The sequence below is a fragment of the Sphaeramia orbicularis genome, chromosome 13 (assembly GCF_902148855.1).
Source record: "Sphaeramia orbicularis chromosome 13, fSphaOr1.1, whole genome shotgun sequence".
NCBI classification, from domain to species: domain Eukaryota; kingdom Metazoa; phylum Chordata; class Actinopteri; order Kurtiformes; family Apogonidae; genus Sphaeramia; species Sphaeramia orbicularis.
This window is the reverse complement of record NC_043969.1, coordinates 9,469,174-9,489,123: the sequence shown is the minus strand read 5'-3', so window position 1 is coordinate 9,489,123 and position 19,950 is coordinate 9,469,174. Positions and strand designations below refer to the sequence as shown.

At 38.6% G+C, this 19,950-nt stretch overlaps 1 protein-coding gene across 2 annotated transcripts in view; it reads right to left on the bottom strand.

Annotated features, from left to right (window-relative positions):
- Nucleotides 1–3,755: 3,755 nt before the first annotated feature.
- pik3cb (phosphatidylinositol-4,5-bisphosphate 3-kinase, catalytic subunit beta) overlaps nucleotides 3,756–19,950 on the bottom strand; it is a 70,425-nt gene continuing 54,230 nt past the window's right edge. For both annotated transcript variants that reach the window (XM_030152666.1, XM_030152667.1), the window contains 17 exons: nucleotides 19,495–19,584; nucleotides 19,144–19,398; nucleotides 18,907–19,003; nucleotides 18,688–18,818; nucleotides 18,266–18,316; nucleotides 16,728–16,916; nucleotides 16,023–16,144; nucleotides 15,752–15,895; nucleotides 15,085–15,184; nucleotides 13,370–13,566; nucleotides 13,164–13,273; nucleotides 12,908–12,986; nucleotides 9,525–9,692; nucleotides 9,307–9,430; nucleotides 8,562–8,707; nucleotides 5,903–6,035; nucleotides 3,756–5,499 (listed from right to left, as the gene is read on the bottom strand). In XM_030152666.1, the coding sequence (XP_030008526.1) occupies nucleotides 5,362–5,499; nucleotides 5,903–6,035; nucleotides 8,562–8,707; nucleotides 9,307–9,430; nucleotides 9,525–9,692; nucleotides 12,908–12,986; nucleotides 13,164–13,273; nucleotides 13,370–13,566; nucleotides 15,085–15,184; nucleotides 15,752–15,895; nucleotides 16,023–16,144; nucleotides 16,728–16,916; nucleotides 18,266–18,316; nucleotides 18,688–18,818; nucleotides 18,907–19,003; nucleotides 19,144–19,398; nucleotides 19,495–19,584 (2,274 nt within the window). In that variant the 3' untranslated portion in view covers nucleotides 3,756–5,361. The remainder of the gene's footprint in view (nucleotides 5,500–5,902; nucleotides 6,036–8,561; nucleotides 8,708–9,306; nucleotides 9,431–9,524; nucleotides 9,693–12,907; nucleotides 12,987–13,163; nucleotides 13,274–13,369; nucleotides 13,567–15,084; nucleotides 15,185–15,751; nucleotides 15,896–16,022; nucleotides 16,145–16,727; nucleotides 16,917–18,265; nucleotides 18,317–18,687; nucleotides 18,819–18,906; nucleotides 19,004–19,143; nucleotides 19,399–19,494; nucleotides 19,585–19,950) is intronic.

Here is a 19,950-nt window from a genome sequence, read left to right as displayed (position 1 = left end):
ACCTACCCCACCCTCATAAAGTGCTGTTTAATTTAATCCAAAAATGGGACTACCACTGCATGCATCAGCTGATATTATAGAAATAGAGACTCTTTGGAAAAGGTTACTTTTTTTTCCAACTTTATTTTTATTGGACAGAAAAATACATATTCCAGTTGTTACATTTGTTTTCTTTTAATTCTGCTAGATCATAAAACAAAGACAACAATGACAATGTAGAATTTTCACAGTTCATGGCCCAGATGCACAGGTTGATAGACTTTATGAGTTTTCCACCCTCCCAAAACCCCATTCCTCACCCACCACTTCCAGCCACGGTGCCCATCAATCCGCAAATTGCTTGTTTTGGACTCTCAACATAAAAGTTATCTTTTCCATATTGAAAATTCTCTTAACTTTTGAATGCCATGTATCAAATGTCAAGGGATCTTTCTTAAGCCAGTTTAGAGTTATTGCTTTCCTAGCTGCTGTCAGCAGTATATGCAGTAGGTATGTCTTTTTCTTGCTCATCTTTGTTTCAGGGATGGCCAGCAGTGAGAAAGTTCCTTTTAAGCAGTAATCTAATGATGAAGAGATGGATTGATTTTCTGTGGCATATGTCACACCTACACTGGGTATTTTCTGTAATTGTTGAAAAGAAAAGAAAAGAAAACAAAATTTCAGTGAAATCCATTACATTCAAGGGTGGCAAACTCATTGTAGTTCAGGTGCCGCATACAGCACACTTCAATTGGATGTGGAATTTTAGTGGAGTTTTAACAATACTACGCCTCTTACTAAATGTCATGTGCCTTTGTAGATCTGCTGTGACCTGTAAGTCGTAATGTACATGTTTAGATGAGAGGCTGAAGCATAATATTGTTAAAGTGCACTTTTACTTTTTGCATTAGAAGAGGAAATCTTGATTCATTATTTATAGGTTATTATGCTATTATTTTTTACTTTTCTGCCCCACTTCAGATTAAATTGAGCCATACGTGGCCCCTGAACTAAAATGAGTTGGACTTCCCTGTTTTAGTACAAAGCTTTAATGTTCAGAATATTTGCTGAAATAGAAAAAGGAGAGTTGGAGTATGCTCATAACATGGTCCCTGAACTGCCTCCGTATCTCAAGTGTTCCCTGTTCTTTGCCAAGGTTCAAGGACTGTTAAAAAACAAATAAGTGTCATGGGTCCACCGGTGAATCCACAGATGGCTTAGCTAGAACTGTCTGAGACCTGCTACAGACACCGTGAGAGGACGAAGTTTGAGTATTGTGCAAAACAATTGCCAGCTTATGACAACCATATCCAAGGAGAATTAACAGATGTAGCTGCAGTCAAGTGAGATTTAAAACAGTGAGTTAACATAAAGCTGGAACTATGTTTGCACCTGTTTCCTTTACTACAAGGGATTTTTTTTAAGGTTGTGTTCAGTGGATGAATTTGGCGTGGACACCATTTCTATCCTTTGTTTACATCTGGCACACAGGATATCCACCACTGTGCCTGCAGCCACCCTGAACACCAACCCTTCCTCCAGGTTACTGTGTTACATAACTGCTGTCAACAACAACACATACTGTACAGCAGATGATTCACACTGAGCAGTTATTGCAGCTTCAAGAAACAGACAATCAATAAATGATGATCAGTGGAGGTACAGACTTGTCTAGTGTTTACCACAGAGTGAAAGAAAAACGTATTTTCTGAGCTGGAAAAGTAGTGATGAAAGAACAAGTATGCTTTTATCTGGAGCCCACACAAAAAGATGCGGTGTAATGAGGAGGTTGGCATCTCTGATGAGCACCTCTTTGATTTTACACTGACGTGGGTGAAGAGTGGCAACTCTGACACATGTCAGCATGAACAAACACTGATCGCAATCATTCCAGCATCAGCGTACACTCAGCAGTAACCTCTACATTACTCCCCAAAGCAGGAAAATAAAACAGTTTCAAACAACAGACCTACATAAGGAATATGCACTTTTAGGTTTATCTTATTTTCCTGAAAAGACAGTGATGTACAGCAGTCATTCAGAAAGAAATCAGTGTAAGCTACATATGATTGTGATAGAAAAGTGATTTTATTAAGTAAATACTGGAAACTAGTATCACTGTACCATGTGTCAATTACTCATTTTAATGAAGTTATTAGACTTAATTTGATGTGCTACTAAATTGTGTGTTAACGCTTATGTTAGTTTATCATTGACTATTATTCATAGTGATGTTTCAATGTTTTGTTTCATTTATTCTTGGTGCATGACCTAAATATTGGACTTTTTTCATTTATTGTCAGCTGCCGTCAATGTCTAATATCTTTATTTATTTATTTATTTTTTTGTGGAGTCTAGTAGGAACAGTTTTACTGCAGTAATAACTGATGGATGTCCTAAATAAATAAGTAAATTTTAAAAAATAAAACTAAAATGACAATTTTTCCTTGAGTTGCTTCCTCTCTCTACAGTGTATTGTATGCAAAAGCTTCTCCTTGTTTGAGAACTCTCAAACAAAAAATAGAGATGATCATGTCTTCTAAGACTTGAATCTTTAACGTCTTGAGGTGAAATAATTCACATTTCTGAAAAAAAAAAAAAAAACAACAAAAAACAAAAAAGGTTAAATCCTGCAGTTTGAAGATCTACGAGACAAAAATCTTTAAGTGATCATTAAAATACATGTTATCTTACCCTGAGTCTTCTTGTCCTTTGGAAATAGCATTTTGGTCATGAAAAATAAGAAATGTGACAAGTATTGTGAAACAATTAAATAATGTATTATCATTACTACTACTACTACTACTAATAATAATAATTATAATAGTCAGTAGTGCATGTGTGATGGCTGAGTGATAAATTATGGTGTTGAGGTTTGGGGCCAGGTGTTCGTGTCAGCTAAATTGTAATCAAGGAAGATGAAATTTAAGCAAAACCTGCTGAATCCTACATTACCATTGTTCTGTCCACACCTTTTATTCCATAGCACCAGGATCCTGTGATGCAACTCATCTGCACAGGGCTGAAAGGCAGCAGAAAAGACACCAAAAACCACCAAAGCACATTAGCAAAAAATACGGTGACACTGTAGACCATGACTGTATGAGAACAGATCTTTGATGTTTTCCCACCTTTAATCTGAATGAGTTTCAAGCAAAATCTCTGAAAACGAGACCCTCTGCAATGTACCACAGAGCGCACAAAACCTACTCCCATCCTAACACTCTCTGGGTGACTTGAGGCCAACATCATTGTGAGACACATACAACACAAACAACACAAACAGACTAAGAAAAGGGATTGATGAATAAGAGAATAACATTCCCATTTTTCACCAGTTAAAAGGCTTTTCACACTGAATCTAAGAACAGAGCAGCCTTTCGCTCAGCTAATACCCTGACATGAGGAACAGAAAATGACACTGACTGTGCAATAATTGGAGCTTTACTACAGTCCCCTTTATCTGAACTATCTATCAGTCTGCCATGCATGTCACGGGACAATAATATTTGTGAATGTACCATTTAATGGTTAAAAACAAAAGAGGAGGCATTTTTATAACACTAGTTGAAAGGAAGTAATGATATCTGATATAACTCTCCTCTTTGGAAACGCACCAGCTCTCTTTGGTGACTCCTAAAATTAGTCTGGTATATTTCTGGCCTGGAATCAATAAGTATTCATCAAAGTGCATGAAACAGAGACTGCCCAGCGTGGATGCACACCCACACACCCCACACAACCAGAACAATGCAGAAAAAGACCACAGGCGGAAATGCAGTGCGGTGGAAAATAACTTTAATAAAACTCCTATGAAAACAAAAACCAGCAGAACATTAAAAGCCTGTACATTTGACAATATCCAGTGTCTGAGACTTTTGAAGGCTAGTGGTGCGAAATATCGCTTCATCACACATAAACGTATGAAGAAAAAACCATTATAGGCTTAGGCTGGGGCCCAAGGTTTTATATAATAAGATATGGTTTGTATACGTTTTTACAGATATTGCACAAAAACCAAACACAGATGCAGATGCTGGAGGAGCACCATTTGTCAAAAAAAAAAAAGTAGCTTTGCATCACAGAGTAAATGTCTACTGATAAATCGTGGCCACATGGGCCCCAGACTCCCCCTGAACACCTGCTTGTATAAAAACAAATACACTTAAAAAGAGAGCGGCACATATTTGCACATTCAATTCTGAAACATATTTAAAAACACAGTATAAACAATAAAATAATTAAACATTTGCATTCTGTTTTGGTCCTAAAAAACACATTAAAAGCATCAGTTATTTCTCAATGAGTATTCTGTTATGAGTTGCTAGCGAGAATGGGAGAACTTTGAAACGAGTACTTCTGGGGGGCAGTGATGACTCATAGGTGACAGGTTTTTGTCCAATAATGCTCTTGATTTGATAATTTAAAAAAATGCACATTGTCATCTTGAACACAAAAGAAACTAAAAAAAATATGAAGAGTTAAGTCCATTAAAAGACTACCTAGGGTTTCTTATATGTCTTTCTAGAAACATTCCAGTGTTCAAGGTCCAAATGAGCTAAGATTCACACAGTGGACCAAAAGGCTCAGGTCATCTTTTACTCTAATTAATCCTTCTCTTTTGTCACTTTCTCTGCGGACTAATAAAGTAGTCTGGCACATAGAAGTCTTATGATCATTCTTAAATGGCAAAAGAAAAACAAAAGTCATAAAAAATACAATCTTCCCACAGTTTCGAGGCACACTTGTAGGCAGCGGGAGTAACTGTTACAAAAGTGGGGACCCAGACGTTCTTGTCTTTCCACACCCCTTTGTTATCTCATCTGTACTTGGCACAGTCCAGGGGTGGGGCGGCGTGGTGAGACCATACCCCCTCATGCCCCCTTCCCCCCTTGAGAGTCTGTACATGCCATGTCCACCTGACAAAATGAAACCACTTTGAAACGTGATTTGTTAATCAGAGGTTCAGATTGTTCCACAGGGGGCAGTGGGTCTCTGAAGGCTTAGTGTGGGCAGAGTGGCTGCTTCAGTTCCCTTCCTTTGGCTGTGCACTCCATCACTGGTTGTGCCTGTGCAAAACGGCAACAACGTCACCCACCATGATACCGCAGAAATGTCACAAGACCTATGAATTTGGATTTTCGGTAGACATGATGCCAGAGAGGTGCGAGGACTGAGAACCATGGGGAGCAGTGGGTGAATGTTCTGGGTTTACTGTGTAAGGTTAGTACATGTGGTGGTGGATCTGCTCCTGTTGGGATATTCTATTAGATTCCCTTCTTTAAATATACTGTCACCCCGTCTCCTTGGTACCTTCCACACATGCTCCTTCACTGGGTCCTTTTGCTCCCTTCACCCCTCATCCCGAGAGTCTCAGCTGCTCTATGAGCGGTTGTCTTTGGCCACATTGTGGGCCATCCAGTTGACTTTGGTTGTCCAGCTTTCTCTCAGGGCTTCGTCAAACTTCTGGCGGAACTGCTTCAGTGCTTCATCATCTGTTTTACCCAGAGCCAGAGAATCCTGTGGACACAGAGCATGTTTTTTTTGGATTTGATCACAAGTTAACAGCTCAAAATAAATCTAACACCTGACATTAGAATGCGTCTCAAGTGATCACTTGTGATTGGATCTAAGATCCGTATGCAAATAAACATGAGCTAATACAAAACAAACTTTCATTTCCTGTATTGTGGCTGTAGCACAGTGAAAAAGACACAAGGTTATTTTTGTTGTTGTAAATTCAATGTTTTATGATAAGGACGGCAGTTTTCAAAAACCTCTGCAGCAAATTCTAGCAGTGGTTGCACGGAAATCAGGACACAAGGTGCAGTCTGAGTCAGAGTAACTGGTTTGTTTTCTCTCAGAATGACTGGTATCATCAAATATCACATTTTCATTTTGGTTGGTGTGTGTTATACTGCACCTTAAGATACTGGATGTCTTTGACTGAGGTGAGTTCAGGCAGGCCAGCAGTGAGCATGAGGGCAAACAGCGTGATGAAGAGGGTTCCGTTCTTCCTCAAAATAAGATAAGCCTCCTCACAGTACTGGCGGAAGCTGCAAGACAAGGACACACACACTTTTTAATCACAATGCAACCACCATTAAACATAACAATTCAATGTAAACAATAACAATTCACTATTTGTTTGCCATTCATGTTTTTTAAGTTAAATCTGAGGTAACTCTAACCTGCAATAATGGGTTCATGGAGCAGGTGTTGATTAATTTAGGTGAGTGGCATCTGGCAAGTAATGGATGTTACAACTTTGATTGTTACATGTCTGCAGATCTATACCTGAACTGAAAGAGGCTGCTAAGACACTGTTCATAACACGTGATAAACACTTCCTTTACATTATGTTTCAGTCTTCCCATGACTCATTTCAACCCGACTTTGTGCAAGTGAACAGTTTATCAAGACGAGGATGGAGATAATGTGCAGATTAAAGTGCTGACACGTTTCTCATAATTAGCTTTAATTTCATGCAAAAGTGTCAGAAATGTACAGAATTCAAACAAACCTAGTGTGAAATATTCAATAAACAATGTCCTCATAGAGACATAGACACCCTCTGCTGTAATTTTAGATTCTGGGAGGGCTGCTTTTGAGAATCAAGTGGCGCATTTTAGAAACAGTGGATTTTTGTTTTTTAAATTCAGGACTATTTAGTGAAATGTATCATTCCTCTTTTTTTCTGCATTTAAAACTAGTGTAGTTTATACATCATCTATGGGACAATTAACATTAAACAGTGACATTTACTTTACACTGAGTTATGAAGATGTCCGTTAGTTTAAGTTGTCATATCAGGGGGTGAGGGGGATTTTTAGTGTTCACTGAATGACGTTTGAACATGTTTTTTTTTATCTGATCTAAGGATGAAAACACAATGTACCCAAAGCAAACCCACACAAACCGCATTTTGTGATGAAATGAAACACCAAAGGTCTACTTCCCTTTTTACGAGTAAACAACCTTGAAGCTACACTAAGTACGCTTTCTAGATGTGAAGTAGACTTACTGAGAACCAGTCAATTAGTCAGCACAATTATCGTATGAACATGAGTATTGCCTACAACCATTCAAGTTGTATTGATTTGGACTCCTCAGAACATGAGCTAACAGGTTCCTGTAAAGCTCAAAAGAAAATCATATGGTAAGCCACGCCACAATAGACCTGACAGTCACAAGACATAAGTGAATGATGGGATTATTTGTATTATTCCTAAACTGCAATGACTTTAGCCCAAGCCAAAAATTGAAACTTTACAGACTTGTTTCCAGATGTTTACACTTCTGTGGTACATCTAGGAATCTAGGTCACAATAACAGAGTACCATACAGCATGGGTATTTCCTCCCACAAAATCATTTGTCTTATTGTTCCATCCTTAATCTCAACATCAGCCTCTGCGATGCCACTTCATCGTATACTGTGAAAGATTTACACGGCCGTGGAGCTTTGCATCAAATGTGCAGCTCCTTCTTCAGGGCTGATGCATGATGGTGGGGCTGTTCATATTTTCACATGAAGTTCAGTTCTTCTGCGTCAACCCAAAAATAACTGCTTAAAAGTACAAAATGAATTTTCACTTCCACTGTAATCAGTCATCAGTGAATGAGTGTGTAGCTATAATTTCTCTGTGGGGATTATTGAGGACATCTGAATCTTTAAAAATATGTGTGGAGAGCATGAGAGACTGGGAATCATATCTGACCTTTATATGGACATTACCTTGTGAGTGACAGTCAAAAACTGTCATTTAGCCACATTATGTTCTCACAGTAGGTCAAAGTTGTAGTGAATTTTAACTGAACACAGAAATTTCATAATCTTTGAGGTAAGGTCCTGATTTGTGTCTGAGTCTCTACTACCATCTACTGGTTGAATATAGAAATGTGCTGACTTTTGCCAGATGCAGCACAACTTGTGATTCCTTGCCTGTCTGTATCAAGTCTTTTACAGACCAATCTCCATACTAAGGTCTGGCTCCATCTGCTATTATTCTGGAATAGGGATAGGCTGACCACAGGCTGCTGTGACAGTAAATTTGCAAAATAATGTTGGGAGACAAGTGGTTTTGGTGGACCATGAGTGCATGAGGGAATGCATTATGGTATTAAAATGACTAAATCCCTACAAAAAGAAAACTACACAGTAGCACACGCCTTTGTCCTGGTCAAAATGGGTTATTTTCAGGGTGTAATTGCAGCTCGGTGCAGTTCTTTCAGAAAGCAAGGTGGACAATCAAAACAGTAACACACAGATAATGGAGGGTAGGGGAATGACAATCCTGCAAATGAGCAACAGAAATATTCACCTTCATTCAGGCAAAGTCCATCCAGGTGCCCAGCCTAGTCTGTATCTACACCTAAAAATATATTCTGGATGCCTAGACTTTTGTTAATCACTTAATCTTAAACATACACGCCATGTTTATTGGGCTAATACTTGATTATAAGGTTTAAACACATATCACTGTTACAAGCTTACTGTGCCTTTGATAATGTAGATGCATTATTAATTATTAACCATAGATATGTACATTGCATAAAGAGACTTTAAAAAGAGGAACAAACCTGCCAAATTTTTCTGTGTAACCCGTCTTGCCCTGTTGTATGACGTGGATAAAGTCATGTGTCAGGATAAATGGTACACGCTCCCTCTTGATGCCAAACTTGGACTTGAAGTTGCCTAGAATGTGGCCGAAGTCTATGTGAAAGAGCTGCAAATAGACAATAATAATAAATAATGATGAAATAATACACAATATCATGAGATAACTTTTGTTATAATGTGGCACTACATAAATAAAATTTGATTGATTGGTTGACTGATTATGAAATTACCCATTATCCTGTTGAATGGAAATATTTAACAAATGTGTACAGCTCTGAGGAAATCAATATGTGACTGCTGCTTTTACCATTAATAGGTACACTGTTGTTTATTGTTGAAACTACTGACCACGTTCCTCTTTACTCTCATACTTCAATACAAACATTGTACATAGAGCATTAATCTACAGAAAATGACAAGTGCAAATACACGTGTGTGTGTAAAGGAAACAATTTCATCAAACAACACAATATTAATGTTCTAATTTCAAATCAAGATTTTGTGGAGACTGCCATATCTTGAACACTGCTTTTGGCAAAGTGGCTGGTTCATGTCAGTGCTGGTGCAAAAATAGAAGCAGCTTAGCTTTGTTTCATTAAGATTTTTCCACAGTTTTCTGTTTAACTAACAGGGACTTATGTTATCTCTTTGTGCCTGAATAAGGCAGGATAAGACAGTTTGAAGATAAAACACCGGGAGCCTAACCTGTCCTGTGCTGCGGACCATGATATTATCACTGTGGCGGTCTCCAATGCCCAGGACGTATGTTGCTACACAGTAGCCTGCACACGAAAGAGTGAACTCCTCAATGGCCCGTTCAAGAGCATCACTGTCAACACACAAAACACACAGGTCACATGTGAACAACGTCCTCAGACAGTTCATGTTTAAAGGCTCCTTTTTAACATCAGGCACCACCTTACCCAGAGTTCCTCTCTTTAAGCCAGTTGAGCAAAGCATCCTTGTTGAAGGCGGCAGCTGCTGCTACGTTGCTGCTGGTCAGTTGAATGTTGGCAATCGTGTCAGCAGATGAGACCACCTCAATCAGGCCAGCTCGATCACCAGTTGCTAAGCAACCATATGGTACAATTCTGCAGGATATGCAAAAACAAACACAAAAACAAATAAAAAAAACAAAACAAAGAGAGAAACAAAATAGAGTTACTAACATTAGCAAACCACCATCTCCTACATGTGTCCTGGAACAAAGGAAGGTGCTTCTGTTTATGTTGACATTCATGTAAACCTCAATGCAATTTACAAACAGACATCAATAAACATAAGGTTCACCTCAGTCTGAGACCAAACTAATATATGAAGCATTGAAGTGATACACAGGGATCACATCAGGACAGACATGAATGACAACTGCAGTCCCTTAAGACCATTTATTAATTAACAACAAATTGTGAAATCTACACTTAATGAAGTTACATTCATTCTGACAGCAAAAGCATAGCAGGGTGTGAGGTGCTATATAATATAAATAACTCCAGGCTTGCACCTATGTATATATCCATCTGTCTATCTATGTGTTTATCTGTCTATTAACAAACTACCTATTTAGACCTTATTTATAATCACTCCTTGGTCTCAGTCTAACATTTCTGTCAACAGAAGTCTTTCTGAAAGTCAAAGATATTTCCTCAGTAGTCAGGTGTTTCATAGACCATCCATACATCTGTGAATGGAACTGTGCAGTGAGTGTGTAGGTTATGTCACTGAACATATCCCCACTCCCAATATTGAGTATAATAATTGAATATATGTACTGTATATATTATACCGCTGCTGACCTAAAGGAACTGTTGTGTCTGTATTTTTGTCTGTTTTTTTGTATGTTATGTAGTATGTGAAAATTGTTTTGTATGATTATATTGTATGTTATCTGCACTGACTAGTTGTAAAGATTATTGTAAGGACCCCAGGAAGAATAGCTATATCTATGGTACAGCTAATGGGGATCCTAAAGAAAGAAAGAAACAAAGAGGCTCAGTGATGCATATATCTGGCAGTTATTGAAAGATGACAATGAAAATACCAATGAAGGTGGAAACAATAAATCTGCTACAGCTATGCACTTGCTCTCCCTCAGGGAAGCCGGTATGGAGGTGATTATTACTAATTGACACTGACAATAGTATTTAGTAGCCTGTTATTTAATCCACTTCCAAGGGCAATATTGAAACCATATTTCACTGATCTCTTGCAACATGGAACAAACTTCAAGTAGAGCTTATGTTTACTTTATAATATAGACAGTTTTAAACCAGATTACATTTTTTTTTTTTCCATTTATAACCTGCAGTTTTTGTATGATTGAATTCTATAATTTACATCTCATTACTACTGGTATGCAATTCTGAAGTACTTTATGTTCTTTGATTTTACTTCTTTAAATTATATTAGTCTCTTATTAGGATTTTATGAACACCATACTTTCTTTTAATTATGTTTCTCACATGCACATATCCTTGAAAAATCCTCAAATGAAGGACTGAGTCCTGGGTAGGAGTCTGGACATTGGAACAGTCCTTCAAGGAATTCTGATAATGTAGCATCCTGGAAATGACGTCGATAAACACAAACTATCATATCATACAGTTAAAGTCTGATATAAAAATGCAGTGGTTGTATCATGGTATGACCACATCCAGATGACCATTTCAGTTTTTTTTTGTAACTTGAACCAAGTGCTTTTCCCACAGATTCCACCAGATGGCAGTAGGTCTATCTGACAGAACACAAAATACTGTGACTAGAAAAATCCTCCACAGAATACATATGTACTGACGTGGTGTAAAATCCCCACAGTTACATACATGAGACACTCGTGAACATGCGCAAAGGAGACTCACTTCCTAGACTCAATTCAGGTTTTGAAAGAGGTCTGATGAGAACCAAATGTTTTAGGCATGTTATTTCTCTATTTGATGAGTGTTGAGTTTAACTAAAAGTGCAAATGACTACAGAATGATGACAAGTAAGAGTACATGTGGTAAAAAATGACATCAGCAAGAAGTCACAGAATAAACACTTCCACGACGTCATAGTGGTTTCATTACACTGTCCCTGGGTTTAATCCCAATGCCCCATCACTGTGTTTGAACCCTGAACCCATGTCCCTGTAATCTGAAGCACCGTTCTCCAGCTCAACTGTCAAAACAACCCGCTCCACTGCTCAGCTCCAGATGTGTCAGTGTATGACAAAGGCCTTGTACCAGTGCCAAAGTGTGGATCTGATTAGGATGTAATGCATGTAGTGTATGTGTGGGGTTATGGGTGTAAAAGGGTTGGAGGTCAAACTAGCATGGAGTCATTTAGTGTCTACTCTCCTCTGCTGAATCCCACCACAACTTCCCCTTCCCTGCAGAGAGCAGGAACAAACAGAGTGAACAAGGTCTGCCTGTCTGCCAGACACTCAGAGTGGGCGATATGTCCAAAAGATCAAACCACTTTTTTTCAGCTGCCTGCATGAGTTAATGGATGTAACTGACTCAGATCCAAAGGTTCTCATTTTAGTCAGAGAATTCTACATAACATATTCTAAATATTCATAGCATCTGCCCTCGACTAGTTGAAACCCAGCCATTACAACTGAGCTTTCCCACTGGCTGATCTACTAGCAGGTGACATATACGGTGGCAGCTTTTGTCAAGATTTACAAATGTCATTTCCACTACAAACTGTTGGAAGACAAGTAACCAGAACACACTGGTTCCTTTTCATGTGGGAGCTCAGCAGCTAGTGGTAAAAGAAGATACTGGAAGGCTCTGCTGGTGGTCAAAATGACATTATTCCAGCAATATCTGACATAGCTGACAAGTTTTGTCTTGATTACATCTGTCACAAATTTGTCACAAATATGAAGAAAGTTCGTTCAGGTCTTGAGCTCTTTACTTTTGTCAGAAATTATTCCTCAGAAATAATAAAACTATTTCTTAAAACCAACCATTTTAATCAAAGAGCTAGCAGTAACAGTTCCACTCATAGTACCTGTTCCACTTCACACAGGCATTTGGGGTTAAGTTATTTTTTTTAATGACCAAATTAGGGGCAGCCTATTATTGTATGATTTGTTCAGTAACTGTACTTATTTAAAACATCTATGTAAATCCAGGGTTACCGCACCATTGGCCATCTTCTGCAGCCACCAACAGCTGAATATGATTGGAATCAGTTTTTATTATATTAACTTTATTTCACCAGTGGCAGAAAAACTAGTCAGACAAGGAAAAACTGAAGATAAATACAGTCACTAACCTAATGAATAACAACACATGATGCAACATTCTCACACACTCACCTGAGATCAAGATTAGCTTCCTTCCATAGCAGATCCATTAACCTCAAAATCTGCAGGGTCAGCATATCCTGTCTTAGATCTGGAAAACACCAAGAGGAGAATAGGTAACTATACAGAATTTACACTGAGAATGGAAACTGAGTTTATTCAGTTATCCCCCCCCCCCCCCCCCCCCACACACACACACACACAGGCTCCTCTCTGTCACACCCTTATTTCCAAATCTTCCCTCCATCCTCCTTCAAAATCCTCCTACCGTCTCCATTTTTAAAGATGATGCCCCGTGTGTCTCCCCCCAGCAGCTTGTTGTTGTAAACAATCCAGAGTGGCTTCATTTTAGAGTCCATGTACCGACACTTTTCCACACTACAGAAGGAGGAATAGAATACGGTACAGTGAAAACACTAGAAACAAATTAAAACTTGCTCATCCTCTTTCATATGTACAGCAGGGTCATCGTACTTGATGCCAGACAGCAGGATGTTGGGGTTTAGAGGGGAGTGCAGGTCTGACAGGGTTTCTGAGTAGCCACTCTGCCTCAGACAAGTCATCATGGCCTCTTTGGTCAGCATTGCCTCTTTTGTCTTACTGCGAGCATTCTTGATAGTTCCCAGTTTTATCAACTCATTGACTGACTTTAGCTTACTCAAGGCTTCCACCTGGGAGAAGAAACAGGAAGACAACAGATATGAGGAAAATATTTTTAAAATAATAGTTCTTTATTGTGAAGAGTACCGAGTTTAGTTTAGGTCAATATCCTGACTGTTGGACACACATCTACACAAAGCACACCCAGGTAGGATAATGATATGATAACTGAGATTACAATTCAATAGACTGTGACATGTTGAATGAATGTAAATGAAGCAATGGAGTTTTAATCAAATTTTATGGAAACTGCCACTGTATGAATGGTTAACACCATAGATAAAACTGTAGTTAAAAAAAAGGTTTACTTTCAGTCAGATCAGTAGATTTTGCATTTATTTAGTATTTACAAATCTATATGCAATCCAAAATGAACTACTGTAATCTCTGTAATGTAAGACATATTGTTAGCTGTTTTTAAGTTTTGTTTTTAGAATCAGTGCAGTATTTCAAAACTCAATATTACAACACTCAAATGAGTCACTACACATGTTAAATGATTTACGCTCCATGTAAGATGTTTATTTGATTAATCAAATTCTTGCTTAGTCGGTAAAATGTCAGAAAAAGGAGAAAATATGTAATAAGCTGAAATCAGAGAACTGAGACTTTTTCCTCTTTAGTGGTTCCCAAACGTCTTCATTTTGACAAATTTGGCATCTCCTCAGGCAAACAAATTAACCTAGATTTAAAGAAAGTCACTTTTTTATGTGATTTTTCTTTCTTACATGTTTTAATCTTGTTACGTTTTATTCCATAGTTTTCGTCATTTATTTTAATCTTGGTAGCACTTTGTTTTGGTCTTGCTGCATCTTTTACATCATGTTTTTCTTGTTGTGTCTTTTAAAACTGATGCAACTCCTCTGTACCTCACATGGTTTTGTTTGGATCAATATTCATAAACTCTTCTCGACAACATTTTACTTTTTTTTTTCATTCACATATCATATTGTTGCTATACATTTTGGGAGTTTGGGAATCACAGCTTTAAACTAGTCAAATAATAATAATAACTGTTGCATCTCTACAATTTATTTAATGAGATAAATCTGACAAAAATAAGGATTCATCACTGGCTCAATCTCCTGAAAGAGACAATGTCAGTGACATCTCCCGCCGTGTACGTGAGTGTATATGCTTCAAAACAGGATGTGGCCACACAAATGATCGTCCTGATGAGGAAGTTGGGGGAAGTGGCCAGTGGAATAACTGTCAGAACCAACAGTGTAGAGGTCAAAGGTTAGAGGGCAGGATGGTGACACTAGTGTTACTACGACAGGCTATAAATACCATAAAGTTAGCCTACCCAGAAGTGACAATAGACAGGAGCTATTTTTGTACCTGAGAAATTTCAAGGACAGTAAAATTCAAATGGAAAATTGCATATGATAATAGAAATAAGATAATGTGGAAAAGACAAAGTAACATATATAAAGTCTGCGTTGATATGTTAATAAGTATGAACAAAGAAACCAAGGAAGACACAGAAAAGAAACAGAGGACATGTGTATATGTTATGCGAGGCCTACCTGCTTTTTCAGAACCTCAATATGAGGGATGCTGCCTCTACAGTAAGCTTCTAAAATGAGGGCAAACTGGACTGAAACAGCCGGCATGTGGATTTCTGACCTGTAGATGGCAGCAGAGAGGACGTATGTCAGAGGGGGCACTTGGCTAAAACAAAGTCCACTGATGTGCACACTCTTTTCTTTGTTGGAAAGACTATTTACAAACCTGTCTGTCAGAGGTGACAGAAAGATTCAGATGCTTTACTTTAGTAAAAGTAAATTACTAGCAACATATAATGAAGTATTATCAGTAAAATCTATTTAAAAGTATGGAAAGTAAAAGTAATGGTGCTTTACTATTACATACACAGTTTTTAAATTAATTTACTATATTCATGTATGTACTGAAGTACATGTTCATCTAATTTATACTATTTATAGTTTAATCAACAACAAGGCATTATAGTTAATCATATTTTCACTGAACAGGAAGAATATATGAACAATTGTAATATGAAAGGTTAAGCGGTAACTAAAGCTGTTGAAATAGAACTTCTCCCTGAATTGCAGTGGAGTAGAAGTTTATTAGATGTCATTAAGTGTAACTATTTCAAATTTGCACTTCCGCACTGTATAATATTAGGGTTCAAGTACTTTGCTGTTATATTCCACTGATGTGAATACTCACCGCAAGTGCCAGAATAGGAAGTGCCCTATCTTGCGGTTTCCTTGGGCGCGCTGCAGCAGGAAGTGGGTGAGGGCGCAATCGTAGTAAGGCTCATAACGCAATACCTGAACCAGCTGCAACAGGTACTGGGACAGCTCCTCATCACTGAGGTGAGAGACAAGAGAGTGAGAAAAAAGAGAAGCAGAAGGAAAGTGTTTAAGCTCCACATTTTTCACTCTTAAGGACTAAACAAATTAAATGTGTAAATTTGTGAGTGGATCTGGGAGTTTACCTCATATCAGACAAGCAGCCCACAGCATATTCTCTAACATACTGGTCTGGATAGTTGAAGTCCAGGAGCTCCAGAGCATCTCTGGGACTCAGTTTGGGCCAGATCTGAAGCAGTGCCTGGAGCTGTGACAAACATACACACATACAAACATCACTGTTATCAACTGGTCTCTGCATCTCAGGCCTTTTTCACTTTAAAACTAACTTTAAGGTCTAACTTCTTGTTGTTTAGTAAGTCATTCAGTTTAGTTTTTGGTTTTCCAGTTTTGATGCATTTTTCATTTGATAAACTGGTTAATTTCAATGTAAAATTTATTCACATTTTTAAATTATGAGGAAAGCCTTATATTACAGAAACCGAAATGGTTAAGATGAAACAATGTATGACATCAAATATGATTTACAGAATGATTATTTATGACATCCCACACTGTGCAAAAGCATTCTATTGTTCAATATGAAACATTAAAACTGGGTGGAAAAAAACTAAATTTATCTGCAGTTCTATTCCAGTTTGGCTAAGGTGGCAATGATCATTTTAGTTTTTATTTAACTTAAGTTTTTGTTATTTTTACTACACCTTTACTCTTCTCTGCTAATTTGAGTTTTAGTCTTTGTTTAGTTAAATAACCCTGATCAAAAGGTATGACTGAGCAGTAAAAACTGAATCTGAAGCACACAGAAAAACTGATATATTTTTTCTAACCTGGGCCATGTCCTCGTGTTTGCTCCACTTGACGGAGAGTAGCAGCTTGGGCAGTGACTGAGGAAAATTCTCACGGCAGTCGTACCGTAGTGTCCAGATCAAATCCTTCTCATTTTCACACAGCTGAGAGAGTGGATCGCGCTCCATGATCTCCTTAAGCTCTATGTGAAACTTCTTACCTCCACGACCCTGGGACAAATAAAAAAATGATAAGCTATGTGCTGAAATAAGTAAGAATAGAAGCAGTTACTACATAAACCCACAAGATGGCAGGAGTGGACCAGAGTTTCTCCCCCTATCATGACCAAAGATTATCACTGAATTCATTTATGAGTGTTTGTGGTCTGTCTGAAAATGAAAATGTGCTTCTATACAATCAAAGTAAATTAGGTCTAATATGCTAAAATAAAACAAATAACAGATTACAGTTTTACCACAAAAAATAACAAAAAACTGTGACAATCCTTACATTGACACATAAATACACAGTACTTTGCTGTACGGGGTGTGTGTGTGTGTGTGTGTGTTAATATACAGTTTCATATTCACACCTCACATTAAAGTGCTGCGTTCAGGCATGCCCTTCGCGTAACACAGGATGACATAAGATTGTGTGACGCCCACTAGTGGGTTTTTGGTAGAGGGGCGGTAAGACAGGAAAACACGCAAGTAATCTGATTAGAGTCTCATGTTCTGAGGAGGACATAAGTATTTTTGCTGCTACACCCTGCCAAAGTGATAACAATGGGTTTCCTAGGAAACCTGGCTGCATTTGCTTTGCTGGCTGTTATACTTGTGGTGTGTGTACGTGTGTGAGGAGAAGGAGAGAAGAAAAACGGTCTAGAACTTTTCTTACTCTATTAGAGGCTTACGTAAACAGCTGGTTTTCACCTGCACTGCCCTCGTAGACCCCCCACCACATGCAAAAAAAGCTAGGCATGTAGACTGTGAGCAATGAAGCTTTTGTTCAGCTTTAAAAATTGCGAAAAGAACCATGTGCAATATTATATATGCCCTATTTACACATTTTTTCTCATGATGTTGCCTCTATGATGTGCCACTGTACAGTCATGCTTTATACTGTGTTAATGTTACTACAGTTGAATGTATTAAATCTAAATATTCCTCTGGGGATAATTAAGTTTCATCTCCTCCTAACAACACTTTATACATATTTGGTATATGTAAAGGTTAACTGTCCCTTTGGGGAAATTTGGTCAATGCATTGTACACATCCAAATACTCACACAGTACCTAGTATTAACATTTGTGATCTGCATTAGCACTTAGCACATTTAGAGCAGTAAGCTGCTATTAATGGCACTCAGGGACCAATTCCAGGTCTTGATCAGTGCCATGGTCAGGGGCACTGACAGAATTAACCTATATGTACCTGTTTTTATTGGCAGGGGAAACCCAACCAGCATGCAGGTAAACTCAACACAGACAGAACTGACCTGATCTCTCTGCATATATATGTGTATAGAGGTAAGTATAGGAGCATGTCCACACAGTTGTCCTCTGCTGCTCCAACTCACCATGGGTGCACAGTCACTTGCTCTGGCGATTTCTGCAGCTTTTTCCAGTATCTGCAACAAAGTCACTGAGTGTCATTTGGGTGAAAATGAAAACTGATACATTGCTAAAAGATAAAGTGCATTAAGCAGGGCTGAGCACCATCCCCATCCTCTTCTGCTGACAGCCAGCACTTCATCATAATCACTAGGTACCACTATGAGGAGTATTGAGCCATCGTCCTGACAAATTCAACTGCAGTCTTGTAAAAGCAGTCAGTGAGGTCTGACTCAACTGTTCACTTTCAGGTACAGTTTAAGATATCATCATCATTTACTTAAGCCGCATGTTTCAGTTTGTATGACTGCAGAAATATTTCACTTTAATCTTAAATGTAAAGGATTAACGCAGTCTCTGTATTCATTAAATCATCATGCTGTCTGACCTTGTCGAAGGGAGGGAAGATGATGGGGTGTGACGAGTACTCTGGGAAGTGGATGTGCAGTGCTGTAGCGTTCTCAGTGTATGGATTGGTCTGAATGGTTCCGATGGGATTCAGCATCTCTTCAAGTTCATCTGAGTTAAAACACACATGGATTCACAGGTGACTAATCTGTGCCTAAAGTATGAAGGTTGTGGTTGTAAATGCTGTTTTATTGCATACCAGGAAAGGAAGACCAGCAGTGCAGGATGATATCTCCAGTCTTCAACTGGCCTTTATAGTCAAACACCATGGTGTTGACCCAGGCTATAGGGTAGTGCTGAGTTGAAAACACACAGAAAAACAGGAATTAAATCAATGATAATCTAATCAAACTATTACACCTATTTAGAGAAGGTGCAGATGTGTTCAGTGACAATGTACACAAGCATTTTTTTTTTTTTTTTTTTTTTTTTTTACCACTTTTCCTGCTTTGCGGATCGTCTGGTACTTGTTGAGGTGGGTATTTTTGGTGGACTTCTGCTTCTTGACCTTATCCATGACAGCATAGATGGCAAAGCAAAGGCGGGTCATGCGCGGCAGGTCACACACAGCGATGTCAAACTCTAGCGTGCTGTCTTTCCACGTGTGGTCCGAGCGTCCGCTGCTTTCGCTGCTCACCGCTGGTTTGCACAGCAGCTCTGTGCCATGGAACAGCCCTGCTCTCACCTGAACCTGAGGAGATGTTGGGCAGATTAGCTTGTGTTTTAGTGTTTTTTTAAACTAAAGCTACATTTTATGTTCAGTGATTTAACTAATGCCACTGTTTACCTTGGCAGTCTCCTCCGCGTTCACCTTGCTGCCACTCACCAGGACTATTTTAAACAGGCTTGACACGTCCCACACACATGTTTGGACTTGCTATGGAGGGAAAGTGAGAGGAGGAAGAGAACCATAGCAATATGAACTGTTAAAATATGTACTTGAACACGGCGCTTCTTCACACCCACTTGTCTAGTGCACACAACTTTTTGAGCATGCACAAAAAAAACAATGTAGTCAGTTCAGGCAGGTCACTGATGTCAAGCCAAGTAGATTTGCAAGGGTCAGCAGTAAGCAGGACAAACAACATCACATGACACCCAGAGCCAATGAACATGACTAACTAGCACACTTCCTGCTGTTTGCTGTCTCTCTGAGTGGGCACGTGTGTGCACTGATATGTTGCTTGTGTAATTTGCCTCTTATCAAAAATAAGCGCAGTATTTGTGTCTTATTTATTTCTTC